The 25,340-nt window shown below is 33.7% G+C and overlaps 1 protein-coding gene across 10 annotated transcripts; it reads right to left on the bottom strand.

The window, feature by feature from the left end:
- Positions 1 to 709: 709 nt before the first annotated feature.
- On the bottom strand, positions 710 to 5,137 carry LOC121232354 (formin-like protein 20). Of its 10 annotated transcripts, XR_005930746.1 has the most exons (9): positions 4,992 to 5,137; positions 4,572 to 4,904; positions 4,328 to 4,383; positions 4,087 to 4,201; positions 3,140 to 3,222; positions 2,501 to 2,790; positions 2,312 to 2,360; positions 2,156 to 2,237; positions 710 to 914 (listed from the first exon to the last, which is right to left on the bottom strand). XR_005930746.1 is itself a non-coding variant. In XM_041118159.1 (4 exons), the coding sequence occupies exons 2-4, from the start codon at positions 2,582 to 2,584 to the stop codon at positions 844 to 846; spliced, it is 426 nt and encodes a 141-aa protein (XP_040974093.1). In that variant the 5' UTR covers positions 2,585 to 2,790; positions 3,140 to 3,540; the 3' UTR covers positions 710 to 843. The 10 variants fall into 10 exon arrangements, 1 of the variants encoding a protein (XP_040974093.1); XR_005930744.1 differs by having other exon boundaries at positions 4,328 to 4,904; XR_005930749.1 differs by having other exon boundaries at positions 2,312 to 2,790; positions 4,328 to 4,414.
- Between the last annotated feature and the right edge of the window lie 20,203 nt (positions 5,138 to 25,340).

Here is a 25,340-nt window from a genome sequence, read left to right as displayed (position 1 = left end):
AAAAATTAGAAGGAAAAATCTGATTTATTGTTCTCTTATTGGAAAGAAATAAAGATGACGTAAAATCATAGTTTCATACAATGTTTTCTCATGTATCTACAGTAAATTTATGTTTATTTTATTTATATATAATAAATATTATTATATTAAACGATAATTAAATGAAATTGTTTTATCACTAAACAAAATTTCAGATTTAGTATAGGATTGGCATCATGCCAATAGAGTTATGTGCCAGTTATGCGTCATAAGAAGCTACTCAATTCTCTATCTCTTGTAATACCTTTAACAAGATACTAACATTTCATACCTTTAAGCTTCTCTTTATAGTGTCTAGTTATCAACGACCAATATCTATCAAACCTAACCAAAATGGGTTAGACTTAGGGCACATTCCAAAATGATAATTGTTTTCAAAATAACGCAACGATCACTACAGCAAAACTGATTTTTAGCGGCGTTTTTTAGGCCTTTAGCGGCGCCTTTAAGCGCCACTAAACTATTCACAGCGTTTTGCAAGCGCCGCAAAAAACGTCGCTATAGACGGCGCTGCAAAATTTGCGGCGTTTATTTGAAAAAACGCCGCTAAAAGTCAGGACTTTAGCGGCGCTTTTCCAACAAACGCCGCTAAAGGTCATAAAAATTAAAAAAATAAAATATTATAAAAAGTCCTGAAAATATAAAAAAATTAAAATTCATTATCAAAATATTGAGAAGAAGAATAATCTATGATATAAATACATCCCGCCAAACAAAATACCGCACTTATCATACTACACCAGAAATCTAACAAAATACAAATAGAACAAAATAATGATAGAATGCACACTTTAAGATAAACAGTTAGCTTAAACAAGTCGTCACTATGCATGAATCAGCTAATCCTGGACCATGTATCCAACAAAAACTCAAACCTGAGAAAAAAGAAAAAAAAAGTTAATGAATGACACATATAACATCAAATTAATAATAAAATATGCAATTAACAAGTCAATATTAACGCCACATATAACATCAAATTGCACAACTTAATATACTCAATACATTAGCAGAAATAACATCACATTGAACAATGAATTTAACACATTCGAATAGATCAATTTAAGCTCACTAATGGTTAATTTAGCATGTGAACAGCATAATGTTTGCATTTACAGCATGGTTTAATCAACTTCAAGCAGGAAACTAAATGCTGTAAATTTCCAGCATTCAAATCATATATGGACAACATTAATATGACATTTTCGAGCACCTTAAAGACACATTTGGAAAATTTGAAGAACCATTAATCATGTTATTAATCATGTTATTAATCATATATGCAAGAATTAGAATTGTTTCGACAAAAATCATTGATCATGTTATTAATCATGTGCCTTGCATTTACAGGCGTTGCATCTAAAACCTACATAGTTTAAATAAAAATATCACCAAATCCATGGCCTATCCTCAAACAATCTATTATTTAGATACGTAAACAAGTCAAACAGAAAGCAGCTCATGGCAAAGCATTTCCTGATCCACTATGTTAGTTGTTTTTATCTTTATTTCTTCCCTGAGTTCAACTTTAAATTTAAAGTTGCATAAAAAAACATGACACCTGGGACAAGTGGCTTTGGCAAAAAAAGAAAAAAAGAAAATGCAAAACAAAGGAACTAATAGCATAACAAGGGACAAAGAATTGATTGACACTACTATCATCTAAAAATTCAAAATGAAAGACATAAATGTAGAAGTTCGACATTAAAGGACATAAATGCCAATGTTAAAGAAACTGGACCACAGGTTAAACCAATTGGTTTGATTGTTTCTTATTTTATTTTTTATGTTTAAACATTAATTTAATGTAAAATAAATAGTTAATATAATTAATAGTTAACAATAATAAGCATTTACCTTAATGGCATGGTCTTTAATTTAAGAAAAAGGGAAAAAAATAATTGGTTTTTACCTGTTCAATAAATAACTAGTTTTGATTGATTTGAATATTACCCAATTCTTAGATAATGCAAGGACTGGACAAGCGAACCTTAATTGGTTTTAGTAATACATTACATGTTGTTTAGCTAGTAATATTTTCTCTGCATAATCTTTTACAAGCTGCAATTGTAGCATCAAAGACTGAAGCCAAAAGGAGAAATTGAATGCCACTTACCCCTTGCAGTTCCTTGGTTCAATGTATTTCCCAGATAGAGAATTTTCTTCATGAGATCCTTCAATTTAAGGAAATTTCGTACCTATATAACCAATACAAAAGTTGTAAGATAAGAACGAATAAACACTGCCGTCATCAACAACATTAATGATATACCTCATTACATGCAGAATTTACAGTATTAAGCTCCTTTAAATTCAGAAACCTGCAGGTGGTAAAAAAATGTAAGAACAGAGGATAAACAAGTGATTCAATAAAAGAAAAAGGAGAAACAAGAAGGAGATTAATTATTGAATAATATTGTAAATTTATCAAATCAGATTTACTATGGAGATACCGCCAAACCTGAGTTCGGAACTGAATCTTGAAACAAAACACTCTTAGTTTTGACTCTACTTGTGGCACTTTCATCATTTTTGAAAGATACATTATCTGCCCATTCTTTCCTTTTCTTTCTCATTTTTGAATTAGATAGAACCCATACTACCACTAAGAACCAAGGCAGCTCTGACTGAAGCACAAAGCCCACTTTACCCGAACAGAGATATAAAATCAATAGCCTCTTGCAGTTCCTCTTTTCCCATCGAGAGGAGTAAGGATTTGGCAGCAAGATACACATCTTCAGAGCCACCAACCTGGATCACATGGCATTTTTTATCATAAGTTTAATACTACCTAAAAGTGTTGCCAACCTAATATCATTTGTGTTTCTAAAATACCAGACTTCTGTGGCAACTAATCTTACATGCATCATTGAAAATATAATGTAAAAATTATAATATCTTGCAATGGAATTGATACTAAACAGTAAACTCACGAAAAAGGTTAAAATAATTGGAAAAATATTTACTAGTAGACTCCTATCCTAGGGAAGAACTAAAGAAGGTTGGGAAGAAGTTAATGAGTGTCCATATACATTCAATGGAAAACAATATATAATAGGTCAACTCTAGAAAAAGAAGGTGATCAAAAATGAATTCGTACCATGAAAGTAAGTGAACCAGCTTCAGCAGCTACAACACCTCTAGAGACGGGAGCATCCAACATGACAGGGTTCTCACAATTCTCTACATAAGTTATATGAATTCAAACTGAAAAAATATATGTGTTTATGTGTGTGTGGATGTATATTTATTTAAAGATGAAGGTTGCAAAGGAATGAAGACATATCATGCAGGTTCATCTCAAATATAGCTGTCTCATTCTCATGTTTGAATGTTAATGTCAACACAATGGTGATCCCAAATTAACATCTAACACCAGAAGTCCAATGTTGCTGTTGTTGAAAGAAAAAAAACTTATTTAAATAATAACTTTCATGAAATTTTTAAATAGTTTCAACTTTAAATTAAGTATAAATTTATTAATAGTTTTATAACCTTAAATATAATTTATCTAGAAAAGTTTAAAGACAGAAAAAAAAGAAGATATAATTAAGTACCAGTAATATATAAACTTTCAATATATTTTATTACAGCCTGCAATAGTTTTTGTTCATTATATTATATAAGATCTCTCAATTTCAATATATAAATTATATTTACAAAACAAAACATTACGGAAAAAAAAACTTTAATTGAAGTTATACTTAAGTTCAAAGATAAAAAGACACTCTATATGGCATTTGATATTTGTAAAAAAATGATTTTTAATCATTTTTCAACTGAATTAATATCAAGAACTAAAATATAATATAAAATCATAGATAAATATCTCGGGAGATAACGTGAGTCAGACAGAGAATGGTTTTTAAAGAGAGCTTCTACTTCATCCCAAAACCAACAGAAAACAGCAAATTCTATGGCTACGGAGGAAGAGAAAGGAAAATAGTTAGAAATTAAAAGAACAATAATCATAACACAAATTAAAGTTGAAATAGTACAAGATTTAAGCACAAAGGGCTAAAATTATATTAAAGAGAATTGATGCACCTGTATAGCTCGTTTTTCCCCTTGGAATTTGGGTTTAAGATCCCCATTGGTCTCCAAAACCCCAGCAACATTTTCCTTGTCATTGCCATTGCCATTTCCAGCATAATTAGAAAAGCTGTTGTTTAAGTGTAGACGGAGTGCTAATCATCATATTTTCTCCCACTAAACAAAGTCAGACTGGGAATACCACTGTGTCTATCCCTATAAAGAATATTAAATGTGTATGAAAGGACCAATTTACCTCCTCCACAAATCAACAACAGCAACATTGGACTTCTGGTGTTGGAACTTGGAACCCTAGTATAATTTACACAACATAATTCACAACCTGAAAGCATTAGGATTCAACTCACATATTTGATTCTCAATAAGAATGAAAACTAATGAACTCTATTTTATTACTTCAGTAGATAATATTTCATCCTGCATTCATTATAATATTTCTGGTTTAACACAATGAAGAAAATAGATAAAATAGAACCTACCTTTTTCCTCTATAACATTACAGCAAGAACCGATAGCCATAATTGTAAACAAGAATGCAGAAAACCAAGTTCTAGTTAATAAACAACTTCTATGGATCTAGCGAAAGAATGATTTCACAATGACAAGAGAAAAGAGGAAAGAGGAAAGTTTTTGTCAACTAAAGTTGGAGAATCTTTTTGTTCCATCGAACTATAAGAAAACAGAAACAATCAAACACCAGTCTGCCGCGGGATTTCATGGCACTACGCCCCTATCACCACCTCTTCCACCACCTCCTCTTCCTCTCCCTCTTCCACCATCACCTCTGCCCCTAAACCCACCACCACCATGGCCTGAAACATGATTAAACCATTAGGAATGACATAACGAGAGTCTGTAACTAAAAATTATAGGAAACGTAAAAGACGTTGGTTACTTACCTCTTGGAGGTCTCATCGCTGCGAGAGTTTGAAGTAATGAAAGTGAAGAATCAGAAACTAAGTGAAAACAGAGAGTGTGAGGCGATAAAAATGTGTTAAGGCAAATGCTAAGGTTTTTGCGAAAAATGTAAATGGATATTACTGGCGTATATTATGTAAATGGATTAAAAATTTGCATAAAATGTAAATGGATTAAAAAATTGCATCGTATATTATATGCACAAACTGTAAAAATATAATTTTTATAATGTTTTGTATATTATGTAATTCTTATGTATTATAAAATTTATAATACATAAAAATTAAATTTATAATAATATTATATATTACTACAATGTCAACATTAAAAAATGCTAATACAATTACATATAAAATTTTAATAAATATAAATTAAAAATTTTAATACAATTACATATATAGGATATTAAATATTAAATTAAAAATAATATAAATATATATATATTAAATTGGGTTTAGGTTAAGCCTTTTATTAATATGGGCATACTTAGATAAAATTTTAGGCTCATATATTGAATGAAGTGAGACTTGAATAAAAATAAAATATATTAATATCATGCTTAAAGCACAATCATATTTAAGTTAAACAATTATGTTTTTTTATTAATATATATTCAATGACTTTAAAAATTAGGGGTTTTAGTGTCGAGCATGAGAAAAAGAAAACATTTCAAAAAGGAAAACGTTTCAAAAAGGAAAACGACCCCGTTTAAGTTAAATTTCCAATTAAATTTATAAATACTTAACGTAAATTTACTTAAAGCTAATGATATTGTTTTAATTTTTTTTATAAATATATACATGTTATTTTCATTTGATATTTATTAATTTTTTAAATATAAACAAGTTAAATATTTTTAATTATTATTATTTTTCTATTAGTCATTGAATTATATGTAAGTTGTGGATTTAGTCATTTTACTTTAATTTTGTTATTTTTTAGTCATTGTAATTTTGAAATTTTGAAATTGTAGTATTAATTAAATGATAGCTATTAAATTCATTAAGTTTTGCTATTTCTAAAATCTAATGTAACAAACATATTACTCACAAAAAGCCAGTTACGGATTTAATAGTTGTCATTTGTGTCAAAATTAAAATTTCAAAAGTCGAGAAGTATAGGGACCAAGAATGATCTAATTGGATAACATGAACTCAACCTACAACTTTACGCACAATATAAGACTAATAGCAGAATTTAACCAAACATATATAATTGCTATCATTTGAGTGATCATGACTAAAATTTTAAATTTTGAAAAGTACAAAAGATAAATTTGATCGATTTGAAAAATACAGGGACTAAAACTAATCAAATTAAAATATAAGGACTAAATTTTAAGTTTAAATTTCACTTAAATAAATTAAGTGTAGACGAATTAATTTGAATTGAATTATTTTTAATATATCAAAATATTTTTAGATTAAATCTTAAACCATTTAATATATATAAAGTTTATCTATTATCTCTTAAATAATTTAAACTATAATCATAAGTTTAATATATTCAAATTAAGATTATCTCTTTTACAATTATATAAGAAATCACTTAATATATAAATTAAAAAATACTAATTAATCTAAACCCTAAACCTCTTAACCCCTATCCCATAAACACTAAACTCTAAACCCTTAACCCCAGACCCTTACACCTTAAACTCTAACCCTAACCCTAAACCCTAAATCATAATCCCTAAACCCATAATTCATCATAAACCTTCAAATACTAGTTAACTCCTAAACATTAAACCCTAAACCATATATCTTAAACCATAGTTAACTCATAAACCTTAAACCCTAAACCATATATCTTAAATCATAAACCATAAACTATAATGATAATTAATTCAATATTTTAAATTTAATACTATCTCTTTTACGATTATATAAGAAAATATTTAATATATTGTATAACCATAAATTTTAATAATTATTATTTTAGGGGTTATAGATTAGTGTTTATGGTTTTTTGAGGTTTAGGGGTTATATGACTTTTAGCGGCGTTTTTCCAAAAGCGCCGCTAATGCTCTGGTCTTTAGCGGCGTTTTTACAAAAGCGCCGCTAATGCTCTGGTCTTTAGCGGCGTTTTTACAAAAGCGCCGCTAATGCTCTGGTCATTAGTGGCGTTTTGCCAAAAGCGCCGCTAATGCTCTATCTTTAGCGGCTTTTTTTACAAAAACGCCGCTATTGCTTTGTGTTTTACAATTTTGCGGCGTTTTTTGATAAAACGCCGCTAAAAACGCCGCTAAAGCCCTATTTTCCTGTAGTGGATACAATTAATCGGTTTATCAAAAATATCTACTTAAATGAATTCCAACTCGTTTTTCTCAAAACCTAACCTCGCACCAAAGTGTGGCAATGGTTGTGGGCATGTCTAGGATTGGATCCAATCAAGAGCTTGGTACTTAAGTAGCCTTCATGGCTCACCTCCTCTGTTTCGGATACCTACCTGGTGCACAGCTTCCATTCACTTTATTAACTTAGCAAAGACTATCTTTTAAAACACTAAGAAGGATGTTGAAAGAGGCATGGGTTTTCTTAAAAACTTCAATGTGACACGTTGGATCCGGCCATAACGTCTAGGCTGGGTTTGGGGTGTTACATAATTCAACAATTAATTATAAGTACATGAATTCACATCAACTAACAAACTTTTCAATTACGCTTTCACAAAACTATATACTTTCTTCACCAATTTTTCGATTCTAAGCTAATATGGTTTACGCACATACCTATATCATCTCGTACCAATTCCATTCTCAACCACATCATCCATTAACCCATTGAACCATTAGGAATAGAAGTCGGATACTTGGAGTCTCACACACTAAATACCTATACCATGGCCCGAAGCCAAATCAAGGTAATTTATATTCAAACTACTGATATCAAGGTGTAACACCCCTCGCCTATATCCAATGCTAGAAAAGGGTTCGAGGTGCTACCTAAATTAAAGAATAATAAACGAATAAAACCAAGTCATAAATCTTTATTTCAATTTAAAATTCCTCAAATTTCATCTTTAAGTCCCTAATATGGACCTATGAGGCCCAAAATATGCTTAGGAAGTGATTTGGGACAAAAACGGGAACTTTGGAAACTTTTCCTTGAAAATAGGGGCACACACCCGTGTGGCCTAGGACATGCCCATGTGGCCTACCCGTGGGGCTCCCATGGCCGTGGGGCCAGCCTGTGGGCAGATTTGTCTTATTCACACGACCATGGGACTAGCCTGTGGGCGATTCTGACTTTGCCACACGGCCTGGGCACATGCCCATGTGACTTGGCCTTGTTAAAACTTGATTTTTCACAATTTTTAAGCTATTTTCACCTATCAAACACACATAGTTCATGCCCAAAACATTGACTTATAAATCTTGATCAAATAACATTCATTTATCCATTTCCTGTACCTAAACATAATTATACACTAAGAATCCAACCAATCAATTATTTTAAGCCAAAACATGTATATTTCATTTTCATACACAAAACATCACATTCAACATACTTTGCATACTTAATCATCCATACAATTACATTATCAAATCACCTCCAATACATGCCATATAAATCAAAAAGTTGTTTAACAAAATCTACCGAAATAAATCAGGATAGTGTGATCCTTGTTGTAGATCCAATCCTTTGTATGTATATAAGTCAATCTAAAAAACAAATATCATACAAAAGTAAGCTTATAAAAGCTTAGTAAGCTCTCATAGGCATAAAAACACAAATCATACCAAATATTATACACTATCATATATCTATTACTTTAACTAATTCATCCTGCAAATCACAATTTCATTAATAACTCATTTGGATAATTTCCATGTTGCTATTCACAAATTTAACTCCCTTGGGCCCATTTCTCATATATTTTCATTGTCAAATTAGGGAACAATAAGGGAATTGAATGCTTCATTATTACATTTCCATAGTAAACTATGGACTTTCACATTGTCACACATCACACACCGAAGCCATAGCTTTGCCATGGTCTTACACGGATCATATATCATACCGATGCCATATCCCAGATATGGTCTGATAAGGAATCACATTATCATATCACACCGATACCATAGCCCAGCTATGGTCTTATACAGGAACACAAATCATACTGTACCGATGCCATAGCTCTGCTATGGTCTTATACGGAAGCACATATCACATCTTTTCTGTCAATTCATTATGGTCATAAAATGAAAGCACTCAAAACCATTGTTCCAACTAATTTGTTCTTTTAGTCACACATTATTTATTAGTTAATACAATTTGATAGTATTCATCTACAATAAAATACTTTAACAATCATAAGATTTTCATATCAAACATTGAACTTTGCCATATGAACTTACCTGGCTAATTTGCAAAAGTTGTAGAAATTCAAGGACTATTCTTGAATTTTATCCTTTCCACGATTCACTTCATTTTCTTAATCTATAATTATAAAACCATTCCTTCATTAGCATATATTTCAATTCTATTCTATTTCACAATTTGTGCCCTTAAATTTTCAAAATTACACAATTACCCTAAACTTTTTAGTTTTTACAATTTAGTCCCTACTCAATTTGTTCATCAATTAAACTAATTAGTTTCAAATATCATTTTATCTAAACACTACAAACTACTTCACAATCTTTGACGTTCCAAGCTTCAACACAAAACCCTAATTTCAACAACTTTCACAATTAGGTCCTACAATTAATTTCTATGTAAATCTCTTCATAAAATTATCATAAAATAAAATTAAAACTTCAATTCCATGATAAATCATCATAAACTTTCAGCAGTTATTCATGGGAACTTTCAAAATTACCCATGAAATCAAAACTAATGAATTAAACAAGTGGACCTAGTTGTAAAAATCTTAAAAACACAAAATTACAAGAAATAATCAAGAGTTGAACTTATATGCTGTAGAATATAAAAACTAGCTTCTTAAAAGCTCTCTAATGGTGTTTTTACCTGATGAAGATGAAGAAAAATGTTGAATTCTCTAGAATTACCAACTACATCATATTTTACTATTAAATTTTCACCCTATTTCCAATTTTGCCCCTTGTTCACACTTGATTTTTATTTTTCCTGCACACACATGCCGTCCAGCCCAATAATAGGTGTTTAATTGCCTATTTAGTCCTCCTTTAATTATTACTAGAGAAATTTAATCACATCTCACAATTTTGCATTTAATTCAATTTAGTCCTTTTTACCCAATTAACTACCAAAACCTTAAATTTTCTTGACAAAACTTTAATACTAACTTATTAACACTCCATAAATATTTTTAAAAATATTTATGGCTCGGTTTATGAATTCAAGGTCTCAATACCTCGTTTTTATCTCATTTTATCTACGACTTCCTTTAATTCATAATTTCACTAATTCAAACTTAACATTTACTTACTAATATCTAAACTCACATGTTGGATTTAGTGATTTCAAATCACTGTTCTGATATCACTGAAATTTGGGCCGTTACACATGGCCTGAAGCCAAATCAGTTGATATTCATGGCCCAAAGCCAAATCAGTTAATATCACGGCCCGAATTCAAATCAATGTTCCCTAATGACATGTCACTAGTGTAACACCCTGAATTTGGGCCTAGAAGTTTTGGGCCTTGAGCATGGGAGTGGTTTAAGGTAGCTTATAATATTCTGTTGTGCATGCAAATTTCGTTAATGAAGGCTTGTTTTAGTGGTTAAGTGTGTTGAGAAGTGTTGGAGAAGTCCTGGGTTTAAACCTGGACTCTAGCAAAAAATTTGGTTTAAGGTGAATCAAACCCTGGGTGTAGTAGGTAGGCCTTAAGAATATTGTTGGAGAAATTGTGACACAAAAAACCTTATGGCTTAGTGGCAAGTGGTGTGTGGAGCATTTGAGGGGAGGCATGGGTTCGAATCCCATAGCAAGCAAAGAACATTTATTTTGCTAACAGGGGGCGGCAAGAGTTGGTGTTGAATTTAAACTCTGATGTTGGAGGGATCCCACATCGGGAAGCTAACATAAGAGTGGATGGGAAGCTAGCTTTAAATAGAGAGAACCATGAAGAGAGTAAAGGTACCTTTCTTGGCTGATCCCTTTCGCTTTATGGCGTGCTCGTTTGGGTTGGGCGTCGGCTAAGAGTGCTCGGAGCGTGGGTTAACTCCAGTCTCCAATCAGGTGTGTATTTATCACTACTTTTGTTGTTGGATGGCTACTTCGGGCCGCGATGGGCCGAAAGGGGCCATGTGGGCCCAATGGGCCTACGGGCCCAATTGGATAAGTTGTTTGATTGTGTAGTAAATATTGGACTAGGCTAGGTGAATCGCATATCTGTGGCTAGGTTTGGGCTAAAAGGGCCACACGAGCGTGTGGGCCCATTTGGGCTGAGAATAGGCTTTAGGCCCATTCGTATTGTTATCCATGTTTAGAATACTTTAGTTTACCAATTATTGAAATGCCCTCGACTTGTAAAATTACCAAAGTACTCTCGATTTATAGAATTACCGTTTTACCCTCGATTTACAGAATTACTGTTTTACCCTCAGTTTATAGAATTATTGTTTTACCCTCGATTTATAGAATTACCGTTTTACCCTCGATTTGTAAAATTACCGTTTTACCCTTGATTTATAGAATTACTGTTTTACCCTCAGTTTACAGAATTACTATTTTACCCTCGATTTATAGAATTACCATTTTACCCTTAGTTTACAGAATTACTGTTTTACCCTCGATTTATAGAATTACTGTTTTACCCTCGATTTGTAAAATTACCGTTTTACCCTTGATTTACAGAATTACTGGTTTACCCTCAGTTTACAAAATTATCGTTTTACCCTCGATTTACAGAATTACCGTTTTACCCTTGATTGTGAAATTACTGAAATAACCCTGTAGGGTATTCCGAAATACCCCTATAGGGTAGAATTACTGAAATACCCTTATAGGATAGAATTACCAAAATACCCCTGTAGGGTAGAATTATCGAAATACCCTTGTAGGGTAGAAATACCGAAATACCCCTGTAGGGTAGAATTACCGAGATACCCTTGTGGGATAAAATTACCATTTTGCCCTTAGGGTGTTAAATGACTATTTTGCCCTTGTGGGCAAGTGACTGACTTGGACTGTGTGTTTGACGGATTTGATTGTGAATATATGTTGGTGATATGAATGACTTGACTGTGATTGTTTGATTCAAATATGGGCATGACATTCTGCATGCATGACATGTTGCATGGGTTGGGATTTTGTACGGAGAAAGCGTTCTGGTGGCTATGCCACAAATATCTGTTCTGGTGGCTCTGCCACAATATCTGTATTTGGTGACTCTGTCACAATATCTGTTGACCGATCGATGGCTAAGTGCCGATCACGCTACCGAAGGCTGTGTGCCGTTGTTGTGGGCCCTCAGTTTACAAAATTATCGTTTTACCCTCGATTTACAGAATTACCGTTTTACCCTTGATTGTGAAATTACTGAAATACCCCTGTAGGGTAGAATTTCCGAAATACCCCTATAGGGTAGTGTAACACCCCGAACCCGAAACCGACACCGGAGTCGAACACGAGGTGTTAACTGACTTTAACCCCTTATAAAATTTATTTTCCAGACACTGCCCAATCTGTGTACTAGTCGTTTTAAAAATCATATCTTGAGTTTCGTAACTCGAAAATCAGTTTTGTAATTTTTCCCAGAAACTAGACTCATGTGCCCATCTATGTATTTTTTTCTAGAATTTTTGGTCAGGCCAATTAGTACAGTTTATTAGTCAAAGTCTCCCATGTTGCAGGGGTCGACTACACTGACCTTTGCCCATTACGACTTGAATATCTCCCTGTACGGGGCTTCAATACTGATTCCGTTTGTTTCTATGAAAACTAGACTCAGAGAGGAATCTATACATATATGGTACGACCCCTAATTATCTCTGGTTAATTTATAATGAATTTCCAAAGTCGGAGCAGGGAATCCAAAAACCGTTCTGGCCCTGTCCCACAAAAATCTGATTATCTCTTAATATACTGCCCATATGATCTTTTCGTTACTTCCTCATGAAAACAGACTCATCGAGCTTCGATTACATAATTTATTCATCAATTAATTCCACTCCTACTATTTTTAGTGATTTTTCAATCTCATGACACTGCTGCTGCCAGCATCTGTTACGAAAGTAACTAGGTCCATTTCATGCCTACCCTTGATCCAACTCAATCGAACATTCGTGCCATTTTCGCATGGCTTAAAGTTTACATGCCAAAGTTCAAACACAACGTAATAGCTTATACATGCCAAAATGTTCTTCTAAGCCAACTAAGAAGAAAGTACCAAAACTTGCTATCCGGTGTGATGACTTCGATGACGACCTGACCCCGCAAAAATAGATGAGTCCAAGCAACCTATAATGGGTGACAAGGAAACACCGAGTGAGTTTATAACTCAGTAAGTCATAAGCAATGTACTACCATCCATCAATAACATTATCACAAGAGGAAACAAAATGGAACGAGACAATTTACTCCATCCATACCGAACCATACCATAGTTCCTCCCACCTATCGATTCAATTTCATATCAATTCATGCATTCACATTCCATATACTCATCAATAGGACATTGAAGCATTTTCATAAATCAATTTATTTTCGTTACAATGAAACGACTAAACGGCCTTTCACCCATCCTACGATAAATTTTATGTACGTGACTTCAAGTATATTTGTCACATAGGTTCAAACTTACCGGGCTCAACACCAAGTATAAGCATAGCACCTATTAGCCATGTACTCAGGACACTTACCCGATCCGCTGTCCGCGATCGACTCAATGGTGTCGCACACATAGTGTCCATAATGATTCACGAATGTATATTGAGTCCGCACACTCAGTGCTATATAATCAACTCGCACACTTAGTGCTACGTAATCAAATCGCACACTTAGTGCTACATAGTCAAACTTGCACACTTAGTGCCGCATGGTCAATTCGCACACTTAGTGCATCATATTCGTTTCGCACACTTAGTGCAACATAGTCAAATCGCACACTTAGTGCTGTACAATTTAATCCCGCGCACTTAGCGCCAATCTCATGGTCATAAATGGTTATACCCGCACGTTTAGTGCCGAGATCAACAACTCAGTACATCTTACCTCTTTTCTTTTCATTCAACAATTTCATCATCACATACGTACATGCATATATATATATGTATATTTATTCATTCCATTCAGCATCAATACATAAACATTATGACCATTTGAAATAATACCAACTACATGCTTAACGACTTACCTCGTGTTGGGTAAGACGGTTCCAACTCGGCTACTCGATGACCTTTTCTTTGCCTTTGCTCGATTCACCTCCTTTAACTCCTTGAGCTAAATCAATAATTTAACTAGTTTAACCACTACGATTATCACCAAATAAATCACATTCAATTAACACTACCCATTTACATATACATCAACTATCAAATTCTCACTCCTTAGCTAATGCCGAATGCTTATATAAGCCCTAAGTCATATTTACACATTTATCAACTTTCCAATTCAACTTAATACCAAAAATTAATGTCATTTAAATAGCCAACTCAATTTCATCCTTAATATTTCTTATAACAAAATTTATCAAAATTCAATAAGAAATACATTAAATTCCATGACCGAATTTGCATTTCACCATAATAGCCACTTGCCCTAAAACAATTAAGCCACAATCATTTACTTTACCTAGCTTAGACTTAGATTAATAATTATCTAAATTATTTAAACATTCAACACAAACTCTTCTTTAATTAAGCACATATTCGGCAAGGAAAAATGGTAATTTAGCAAACCTTAGTTTAACATATAATTTGTTTATAACACATTTTAAGCCTTCTTTTCATGCCGTCAACTCAAAACACATACATTACTCAAATATAACCAAGTTCATATTTGGCAATAGCATCCAACATGATAGCCGATTCTTTCTACTTAGCATCTAATGCATACATATGATCATTTGTTTGGCTCAAACGCCCATCCACCATGATTCGTCCAAATTAATATGAAACAACAGCCATATTCTTTATTGACTACTATGGCCGAAAGCTTTATTCATTCCCAATATCAAATTTTAACATAAACTTTTTACCTTAGTTTAAGCCTAGGATGACCGAGTGGTGTTTCTCCCCTATTCTTCCTTCACATTCGGCTTAGAAGAAACAAAGATGAACACTTAGTTTTCTTCACCCATCCCCCCCCCTTCTCAAGCTTCAAGTGACCGAATGTTTTTGCCCCAATTCTTTCTTTCAATCCGGCCAAGAAGAACAAAAAAAAACACAACTTGTTTTTCTTTCTTCCTTAGAACATTCGGCCAAGGGGAAATGAAGAAAGATGGACACTTTTTTTTTTGTTTTTCCTTCTTACTTTCACGGCAATGGGGAGGGGAAGAAACAATTACACACATCCTTTCCTTTTTCCATTTCTTTATTTCCCCATACTTCTTATTATATTTTATCCTACATACCTCACTAGGCCAACATGTTCCCAACATGTTTCCACCCATAGCATGGCCGGCCACTACTTATTAGGAGGGGGAATTTGACATGCAAGTCCCCCCTTTTTTCCCACATGCACTAATAGGTCCTTACGCATTGACCTATCACATTTTAAAATTTTCTCACATAAGTCCTATTGACTTAATTCACATGCAATCGACTAAATCGAAGCTTGAAATTTTCACACATTCATAGTTACATATTCTAGACAATAAATATCACATTCAAACATTTCGGTGACTCGGTTTAACGGTCCCGAAACCACTTCCCGACTAGGGTCAATTTTGGGCTGTCACAGGTAGAATTACTGAAATACCCTTATAGGATAGAATTACCAAAATACCCCTGTAGGGTAGAATTATCGAAATACCCTTGTAGGGTAGAAATACCGAAATACCCCTGTAGGGTAGAATTACCGAGATACCCTTGTGGGATAAAATTACCATTTTGCCCTTAGGGTGTTAAATGACTATTTTGCCATTGTGGGCAAGTGACTGACTTGGACTGTGTGTTTGACGGATTTGATTGTGAATATATGTTGGTGATATGAATGACTTGACTGTGATTGTTTGATTCAAATATGGGCATGACATTCTGCATGCATGACATGTTGCATGGGTTGGGATTTTGTACGGAGAAAGCGTTCTGGTGGCTATGCCACAAATATCTGTTCTGGTGGCTCTGCCACAATATCTGTATTTGGTGACTCTGTCACAATATCTGTTGACCGATCGATGGCTAAGTGCCGATCACGCTACCGAAGGCTGTGTGCCGTTGTTGTGGGCTTCGTGCCGATTATAGACCCGTTATTAATGGCTCTGTGCCAACCTAAATATGGCTTTGTGCCATCTTGACTATGGCTTCGTGCCAAACGTATTTACCTGTAGCTATGTGCTTAACATATTTGTTGACGACTCTGTGTCGATCATATTTACCGAAGGCTGTGCGCCAGTTATATTACCGTCACTGATGGCTATGTGCCGAAGTTATTACAGTTATCTATGGCTTTGTGCCACGTATTCTGTTAGGTGGGTTTGCCACATTATCTGATTCTGGTGGCTCTGCCACAATATCTGTATCTGGTGACTCTGTCACGATATCTGTTCTGGCAGCCATGCTGCGAATTCTGTGGTGTGTAGCGGATGGGTGGGTCGAGTTGTCTCCCCACATGGTGTAAGGTTGGTACGAGGGTGTATACGGCTGGATTGGGTTGCGATTGCATTCACATTCTGATTCTGATTCTGTCACGTAATTTTGATTCTGATTCTGATTCTGTTACTAATACTGATTCTGATTTTGATTCTGTTACTGATTCTGATTCTGATTCTGTCACCTAATTCTGATTCTGATTCTGATTCTGTTACTAATATTGATTCTAATTCTAATTCTGTTACTGTTTCTGATTCTGATTCTCATTTTGTTTCCAATTCTGATAATGTTTCTTATTCTGTAATGGGCTAAGGTCCATCTGGTACTGTCTGTTGTAATGGGCTAAGACCCGATTGGTACTGAAATTGTAAGTAAGGCTGGGGCCAGACTTTTAATTCTTTTAGATGACTGACTGTTCCTTTTTATAGTAGGAGATTTCACACTGAGTTTTTGTAAACTCACCCCGTTTATTAACCTTTCAGGTAATTTCCAGCCTTAGATGGATCGGGGTTGCTAGGGGCTCGGAGGAAGCCACACACACTGTTTATGTTACAGTTTTGATTATTACCTTTAAATTATTTTATGTGGGTTGTAGTAAAGCCGTTGTAATTTTCTGGATTTCAAATTTGGAATTTTATTTATTGTTCTTATAATTGCTAGTATTAGAACACGATTTTCCAAAGCAACTACTGTTATTCAAAACATCACGTAACCGCAATTGTTTTTAAAGTAAGTTTCCGCAACTACCAAGATTTTTACAAAGTTGTTAAGAATGTTATTCAGCTGAGGTTTTCTAACAAGGTTTAAAAAGGGTATAAGTTTTTAATTATTAAGAAGGGTTTTTAATGGAAACATGGTTTTCGAAAAACACTTCAATGTGACACGCCAAGTTTGAGCCAAACTTCCAGGCCGGGTTTGGGGTGTTACAACTAGTATCCTAAACTATTCCTAAGGTTCAACTGGGATTTTCAATGCCAAATTACCATCGAGTCATTGTTGAACTTATTCGAAGCCTCATATTCACAACTTATACAATACCAAAGTATTTAAAATACAATTATAATGGAATTTATCACATACGAACTTACCTCGGATGTGAAAATGATGAAATAAGTCGATTAGTCGATAACTTTAGTTTTCCCCCGATCTAGATCTGAATTTCGCTTTTCTTTATCTAAATATATTCAAAATTAACTTATTTAATAATCTCTCTATTCAATTTAATCCAAAACACACATTTAAGTACATCTACACATTTGCCCCTAATGTTTCACCACTTTTACAATTTAGTCATTGTTTCATAAAAACATAAATTAATGAAATTCAATGCTAACCCATGCTAGCCGATTTACACATTAGTCCCTAGCAGCTCATATTTTCCATTTATTTCACATTTTAACCACAAGGTTTCAACATTTCACAATTTAATCCCTAATTTGCATTTTCACTAAAAATCACTTTATAAAACTTGTATAACTCACAACAAACATTCAAAATCTATCAAGAAACTTCAACATACATGCTTATTCATCAATGGAAACATTTAAAATCTTTAACTATTTTTCAAAATAGTCCCTGGGCTAGCTAGACCTAGCTGCAACGATCTCAAAAACATAGAAATCATTAAAAAAGGGACAAAAACGGACTTACAATTGAGCATTAAAATGGCTGAACCCTACCAAGCTCCCTTGGTTATTTATTTTCTTCAATTTTTTTATGGAATGAAGAAAAGATGATGATGAATTATGATGTCTTTTATTTTAACTTAAGTTATTTTACAAATTACCATATTAACCTTGGCTTAAAACATTAAATATCACTTAATATAAGCCCATAATTGTCCACTCACAATTGAAATGGTCTAATTACTACTTAAGGACCTTAACTTTAAGGTTCCATAGATATTAGACACTTCTAGCTAATAGAACACAAGTTTTACACTTGACGTGATTTAGTCCTTTTTATCAAATTAAGCACTCAAATGATAAAATTTCTTAACAAAAATTTCACACAATGATATTTTCATGTCGTAGACATTAAAATAATAATAAAATAAATATTTCAACTTCAAATTTGTGGTCCCGAAATCACTGTTCCAATTTGACTAAAAACGGGCTGTTACAATTCATAAAAATATGTGCATACAAAACTATGATTCTGAGATTATACATATATATACATATGTACATTGTTGTGTAATCTAGAATATTGATATGTGTGAAATTACTATGGAGAATCGTTCAATGAATAGTGTTTCTATATAATTAATCATTACACTGATTCTTCTTTGTGTTGAATTAATTTGAAATAACGACATTTCGAATTATTATTCGATTATGATTATTTTGAATTCTGAGAATTTTATAGTGAAGTATGTTATGTGAAAAACTGTTATTCTAAACTGCTTTGTGATTATGTTTATTATCAGAATTGTTAAAGTGCTTTGTCTACTGTTTTGTTTCGATTTCCTTGTGATGGAACTCACATTGAGCTTTCATAGCTCCCCTCTTATTTTCCTTCTTTTTAGATGACCCACAAGGTTAGGACACGGACTCGACATTCGGTGGGCTCAACTCAGAATTTTGATTTCTATATAAAATTATTTTAGACTGACTATTTTATAATTTCGGTTATTTGAAACTATATTATTATGGTATGGGACTTAGTTTATGGTTTTTACTTAGGCCTACATGACATTTAAATCATTTAGGTTGTTAGCATATGAATTTTTATTTAATTATGCATGAAACATGATTTTTATTAAAATTACATTAATATCACTTTTTCGCTGCTGAATTGTAAATGGGTTTTGTTAAGTAAGTAATTTGGATTTTCAACTAAATTTCAATAGTAAGCACTGTTATAATGAAGATGTTAAACTTAATCGTTTTTTTAACTCCTGAGTTTTTCTAAATATAGACTAAGCTTTCTTCCAAAATAAATAAATATTTTTAAATTGATTTTTCTACAAACCTTGATTGCTACTAGGCCATTTTGGTGGCTAATGTAATCTCTCAAATTCGGGTCTAATGTCTATGTCGAGTTGGGGAGGTGCAATTTCTACTAAACATCAACCTACAATTTTCATTTAACCACTATGCACATATATCTCAATATCCAGCTAACCTATGCAAACCTCAAACAAAAAATTATGAACCACAAAACCATATATAACAATATACTAAGGTTTTAATGCCTATGATTTAAACAATTTATAATACTACACTTAAATCCTATACAAACATACCAATTCACCTATACCATTTACATTTGCAGCATTTAAAACATTCCAAACCATTAGTTAACTTATGAATATATTGCATTCAATTGGCAATTCCCATATATTGAACTTTTACTCAAAAGTTCACATAGATAAATTATTATGCAAAAAGTGACTCAACTAGGTACATGCCACACTATTTACAAATGGAAATATACAAACTTTACTGATTTGAGGATCGATTACTAGATGCTAAGATAATCATTCGATCAATCGAGAATCTACTTTACCTGGGAACAAAGAAAATAAAAGCATACACTGAGCAAAATGCTCAGTGGTAAATCTATGATTCAAGACAATTTAAATAAATATAAGCTAATGCATACATCTAATTCAGTTCAACTTAAAATCAATTCACATACAATTTTCATGCCAATAACTTTCAAATACAACATAATATCCTTATATTCATGTTAACTATAACAACCCATTTTCAATGGTGTCAAAAATAGTGATTTCGGGCCACAACTCTGATTACTAAGTCAATAAATATTATTTATATAATATTTAAGAGGTTATTAGAGTGTCGTATTAAAGTTTGGTCCTGTAATTTTTAAATTTAATAGCTAATTAATGAAAAAATAATTTAATTGTAAAAACTACAAAACTTAATTACTATTCATTTTTATCATCTCAAATGCTTAATTTATAATTATTTAGGGCCTTAAAAGGTAATTAGACCATAATAGATTATTATGGACGGTTCATGCATGTGTTGTATAGAAATTATGAAATAAATTAAAGGTTAAAATGGTAATTAAATAATTATTAAGCATAAGCAAAAGAAAATAATTATCATCTTCTTCATTTCATCATCTTTGATCGAAAATCACCATTGAAAAGCCTTAAGAAGTTTGGCAAGCTTGTGCATTGCATGTAAGTCGATTTTGATTCCGTTTTTTGTAAATTTTATGTTATTGAGATCATTGTAGCTTAATCTAGCTAACCTAGGGACTATTTTGTAAAAATAGTATAGATTTGATGTAACACCCCGAATTCGGGCCTAGAAGTATTGGGCCTTGAGTGCGGGTCTGTAAGGAGGTTGTATATAGGTATTTAATTGTGCAATGAAATAACGCAATTAAATGTTTGCTTTAGTGGTTAATGGCTTTGAGAAGTGTTGGAGAAATCTTAGGTTTAAACTTGGGCTTTAGCAAAAATTTTGGTATTAAGTGAAAAAAAAACCTGGATGCTTGAATGAGGGCCTTTTAAATTATTGTGGTAAATAAATGACACAAGGAAGCATGTAGTCTAGTGGTTGTGGCATCATTAAGGTTGTATGGGAGCCTGGGTTCAAGCCTTAGCTCTTGCAATTTATTTTGGTTTTTTTTAGGGAACCTGGACTTTGGCCTTTAGACCTTATAATTAATTGGGGATAAAATATGACACAAAAAGCCTTGTGGCTTAGTGGCAAGTAGCGTGTGGAGCATTTGAGGGGAGGCATGGGTTCGAATCCCATGGAAAGCAAGGAGCATTTATTTTGCTAACAGGGGGCGGCAAGAGTTGGTGTTAAATTTAAACTCTGATGTTGGAAGGATCCCACATCGGGAAGCTAACATAAGAGGGGATGCGAAGCTGGCTTTAAATAGAGAGAACCATGAGGAGAGTAGAGGTACCTTTCTTAGCTGATCCCTTTCGTTGTATGGCGTGCTCGTTTGGGTTGGGTGTCGGCTAAGAGTGCTCGGAGCGTGGATTAACTCCAGTCTCCTATCAGGTATGTATTTCTCACTACTCTAGCTGTAGGATGGCTACTTCGGGCCGCGATGGGCCGAAAGGGCCATGTGGGCCCAATGGGCCTACGAGCCCAATTGGATAAGTTGTTTGATTGTGTAGTAAATATTGGACTAGGCTAGGTGAATCTCATATCTGTGGCTAGATTTAGGCTAAAAGGGCCACACGAGCGTGTGCGCCCATTTGGGCTGAGAAAGGGCTTTAGGCCCATTCATATTGTTATCCCTGTTTATAATACTTTAGTTTATCAAATTACCAAAATACCCCTAGTTTGTAAAACTACCAAAATACCCCTGGTTTTATAGAATTACTATTTACAGAATTACTGTTTTACCCTTGATTTACAGAATTACTGTTTTACCCTTGATTTACAAAATTACTAAAATACCCTTGGTTTACAAAATTACCAAAATACCCTCGATCAGTAAAATTACCAAATTACCCTGGTTTGTAAAATTACTAAAATACCCCTGGTTTGTAAAATTACCATAATACCCCTAGTTTGTAAAATTATCAAAATACCACTGGTTTGTGAAATTACCAAAACACCCTTAATTTGTAAAATTACCAAAATACCCCTGATTTACAAAATTACAAAAATACCCTTGACTTTCTAAAAATTATAGAAATACCATTGGTTTACAAAATTACTGAAATACCCTTGGTTTGTAGATTTACCAAAACACCCTTGTAGGGTGAAATGACTAAAATACCCCTATTAGGTAAAAAAACCGTAAAGCCCCTGTAGGGTAAAGTGACCGTAATACCCCTATATGGTAAAATGACGAATATGCCCTTATGTTCTGTATGACTGATGTGCTTAGGATTTACATATATTGATATTGGATTAGTTAAGTTTGAGTGACAGGTGGTGGTTATCGTAGGCGATTGATTTTGGAAACGTTTCAACTTCAACCCGTAACAGGTGTGTACTAACCCTCGTAATAGCTTAGATTAATATTTGCTGAGAAGTCGAAATGCTAAAATACCAATATTTTGGGAACTTGTAATGTTGCGTTTGGGTATAGATGCGATAAATTTGATAAGATCGGTGTTTGGATCGATGGAACATGTAAGAACTCAATTTTGTGCACGATGGTAAGTTGGGCCTCAATAGGCTGGAATCGGGCCCAATGGGCTTCGGGCCCATTTGGGTAAAACTGATAGAAAATGGAATCTGGAAAAGTTGCACGTTAACACGGTTAGTACTATTGTAAAATTTGGATTATGTGGGCTTAATGGGCTAAATCGGCATTCGTAGGCCCATTAGAGGTTTTGGGCCCAAAAGCCCGAGTTTGATAAAGTGGGTTAAAGATCATTGTTTAAACACTCGAAAATATTGATAATTGTTTATGAACATGGAAAACCCTGATATTTGGTAAAATTACGAAATTACCCTTATAATGTAAAAAATGACTATTTTGCCCTTGTGGGCAAGTGACTGACTTGGACTGTGTGGTTGACGAATTTGATTGTGAATATATGTTGGTGATATGAATGACTTGACTGTGATTGTTTGATTCAAATATGGGCATGACATTCTGCATGCATGACATGTTGCATGGGTTGGGTTTTATAAATGGAGGAAGTGCTAAAAGGGCTATGCCCCAGTTTACCGAAAAGGGCTTTGCCCCAGTTTATCAAAAGGGCTTTGCCCCAATTATTAAAAGAGGCTAGGCCTCCATATATATGATAAATTAGCTATGCTGCCAGTGGTGTGTTGGTTGGGTGGGTTGAATCATTCCCCACATGGTGTATTGGTTGGTACGGGTGGAGAGTAGCGGATGGTGGGTCGAGTAGTCTCCCCAAATGGGCTTGCATACATCCATTGACATTACATGTGATATTGAAATGGGCCTAAGGGCCATACCATTTACAATAAAGGCTTCGGCCCAATGATATGATTTATGAAAAGGCTTCGGCGCAGAGATATGATTTATGATAAGGCTTCGGCCTAGTGATATGATTTATGATAAGGCTTCGGCCCAGTGATATGATTTATGATAAGGCTTCGGCCTAGTGATATGATTTATGAAAAGGCTTCGGCCCAGTAACTGTTAAACAAAAGGCTTCGGCCCAGTATATGCCAAGACTAAATAGGGCTTTGGCCCAGATTGTACTGACACTGTGTTTTCACTGTTTGTTTGTTATTGGGATTACACACTGAGTTTTCGTAAACTTACCCTGTTTCTAACTGTGCAGGTAATCCCTAAGCTTAGATGGTTTGGAGCTGCGAGGGACTTAGAGATGGCCACACTACTGTTTCTGTTTCTTTTAATTGCAATAAGTAGCCGATTTATTTCTTTATAAGTTTTATCTTATTAATATTATTATTTGGTTTTGGGTTGTAATAAGGCCATTTTAATTATTTTTCTGGGATTATTTTATTTTATGCGCTATATTTTTCTGATAATAATATGAGTTAAACCTAGGGAGCATTTCCAAAATGATAATTGTTTTCAAAATAGCGCAACGATACAATTAATCGGTTTATCAAAAATATCGACTTAAATGAATTCCAACTCGTTTTTCTCAAAACCTAACCTTGCAACAAAGTGTGGCAATGGTTGTGGGCATGTCTAGGATTGGATCCAATCAAGAGCATTGGTACTTAAGCAGCCTTCATGGCTCACCTCCTCTGTTTCGAATACCTACCTGGTGCACAGCTTCCATTCACTTTATTAACTTAGCAAAGACTATCTTTTAAAACACTAAGAAGGACGTTGAAAGAGGCATTGGTTTTCTTAAAAACTTCAATGTGACACGTTGGATCCGGCCATAACGTCTGGGCCGGGTTTGGGGTGTTACATTTAGTGGTATCAGAGCTAGGTTACAAAACTCGACTGTGGTATGGGTAGCAGAAAATTATTGTTATTATTTTTTTCTTTTTTTAAAAATGGGGTTTGAAAAAGGTTTTTCTAAAATTTTGTTTTGAAATCTCTCAACGAAACTTGACTTGTTTCTAAAAAGATGTTACTGGAGGTGTGGCACACCGAGTCTCCGGCACCAAATGTGTAAGTTCTCTAACTCTATTTACTGTTATAGATTGAAATGCTATATTGAGAAACTACTATAGATAGTAGCACAATACTGGAACTCTCTAGTTAGAGTAAATTGTAACGCTTGAATTTAGATTTAGTATTTATTTGGTGTGCGTTCTAGAAATGTAGAAATTGTTTGCATGTGAAATCTATCTGCTCCGATGGATAAATGTTTTGGGTGTATGTTAGTATTATTAGTATCAGAGTGAGCAACGAAAATGTGGTGGTGTAGTCTGAGAGTGGAAAATTTCGAGGACGAAATTTCTTTAAGGGGGTAGAATTGTAACACCGGAATTTGGGCCTAGAAGTATTGGGCCTTGAGTGCGGGTCTATAAGGAGGTTGTATATAGGTATTTAATTGTGCAATGAAATAACACAATTAAATGTTTGCTTTAGTGGTTAATGGCTTTGAGAAGTGTTGGAGAAATCTTGGGTTTAAACTTGGGCTTTAGCAAAAATTTTGGTATTAAGTGGAAAAAAAACCTGGATGCTTGAATGAGGGCCTTTTAAATTATTGTGGCAAATAAATGACACAAGGAAGCATGTAGTCTAGTGGTTGTGGCGTCATTAAGGTTGTATGGGAGCCTGGGTTC

Source organism: Gossypium hirsutum, chromosome A07 (genome assembly GCF_007990345.1).
Source record: "Gossypium hirsutum isolate 1008001.06 chromosome A07, Gossypium_hirsutum_v2.1, whole genome shotgun sequence".
In the NCBI taxonomy this organism is placed as follows: domain Eukaryota; kingdom Viridiplantae; phylum Streptophyta; class Magnoliopsida; order Malvales; family Malvaceae; genus Gossypium; species Gossypium hirsutum.
This window is presented reverse-complemented; position numbering and strand designations above follow the sequence as displayed.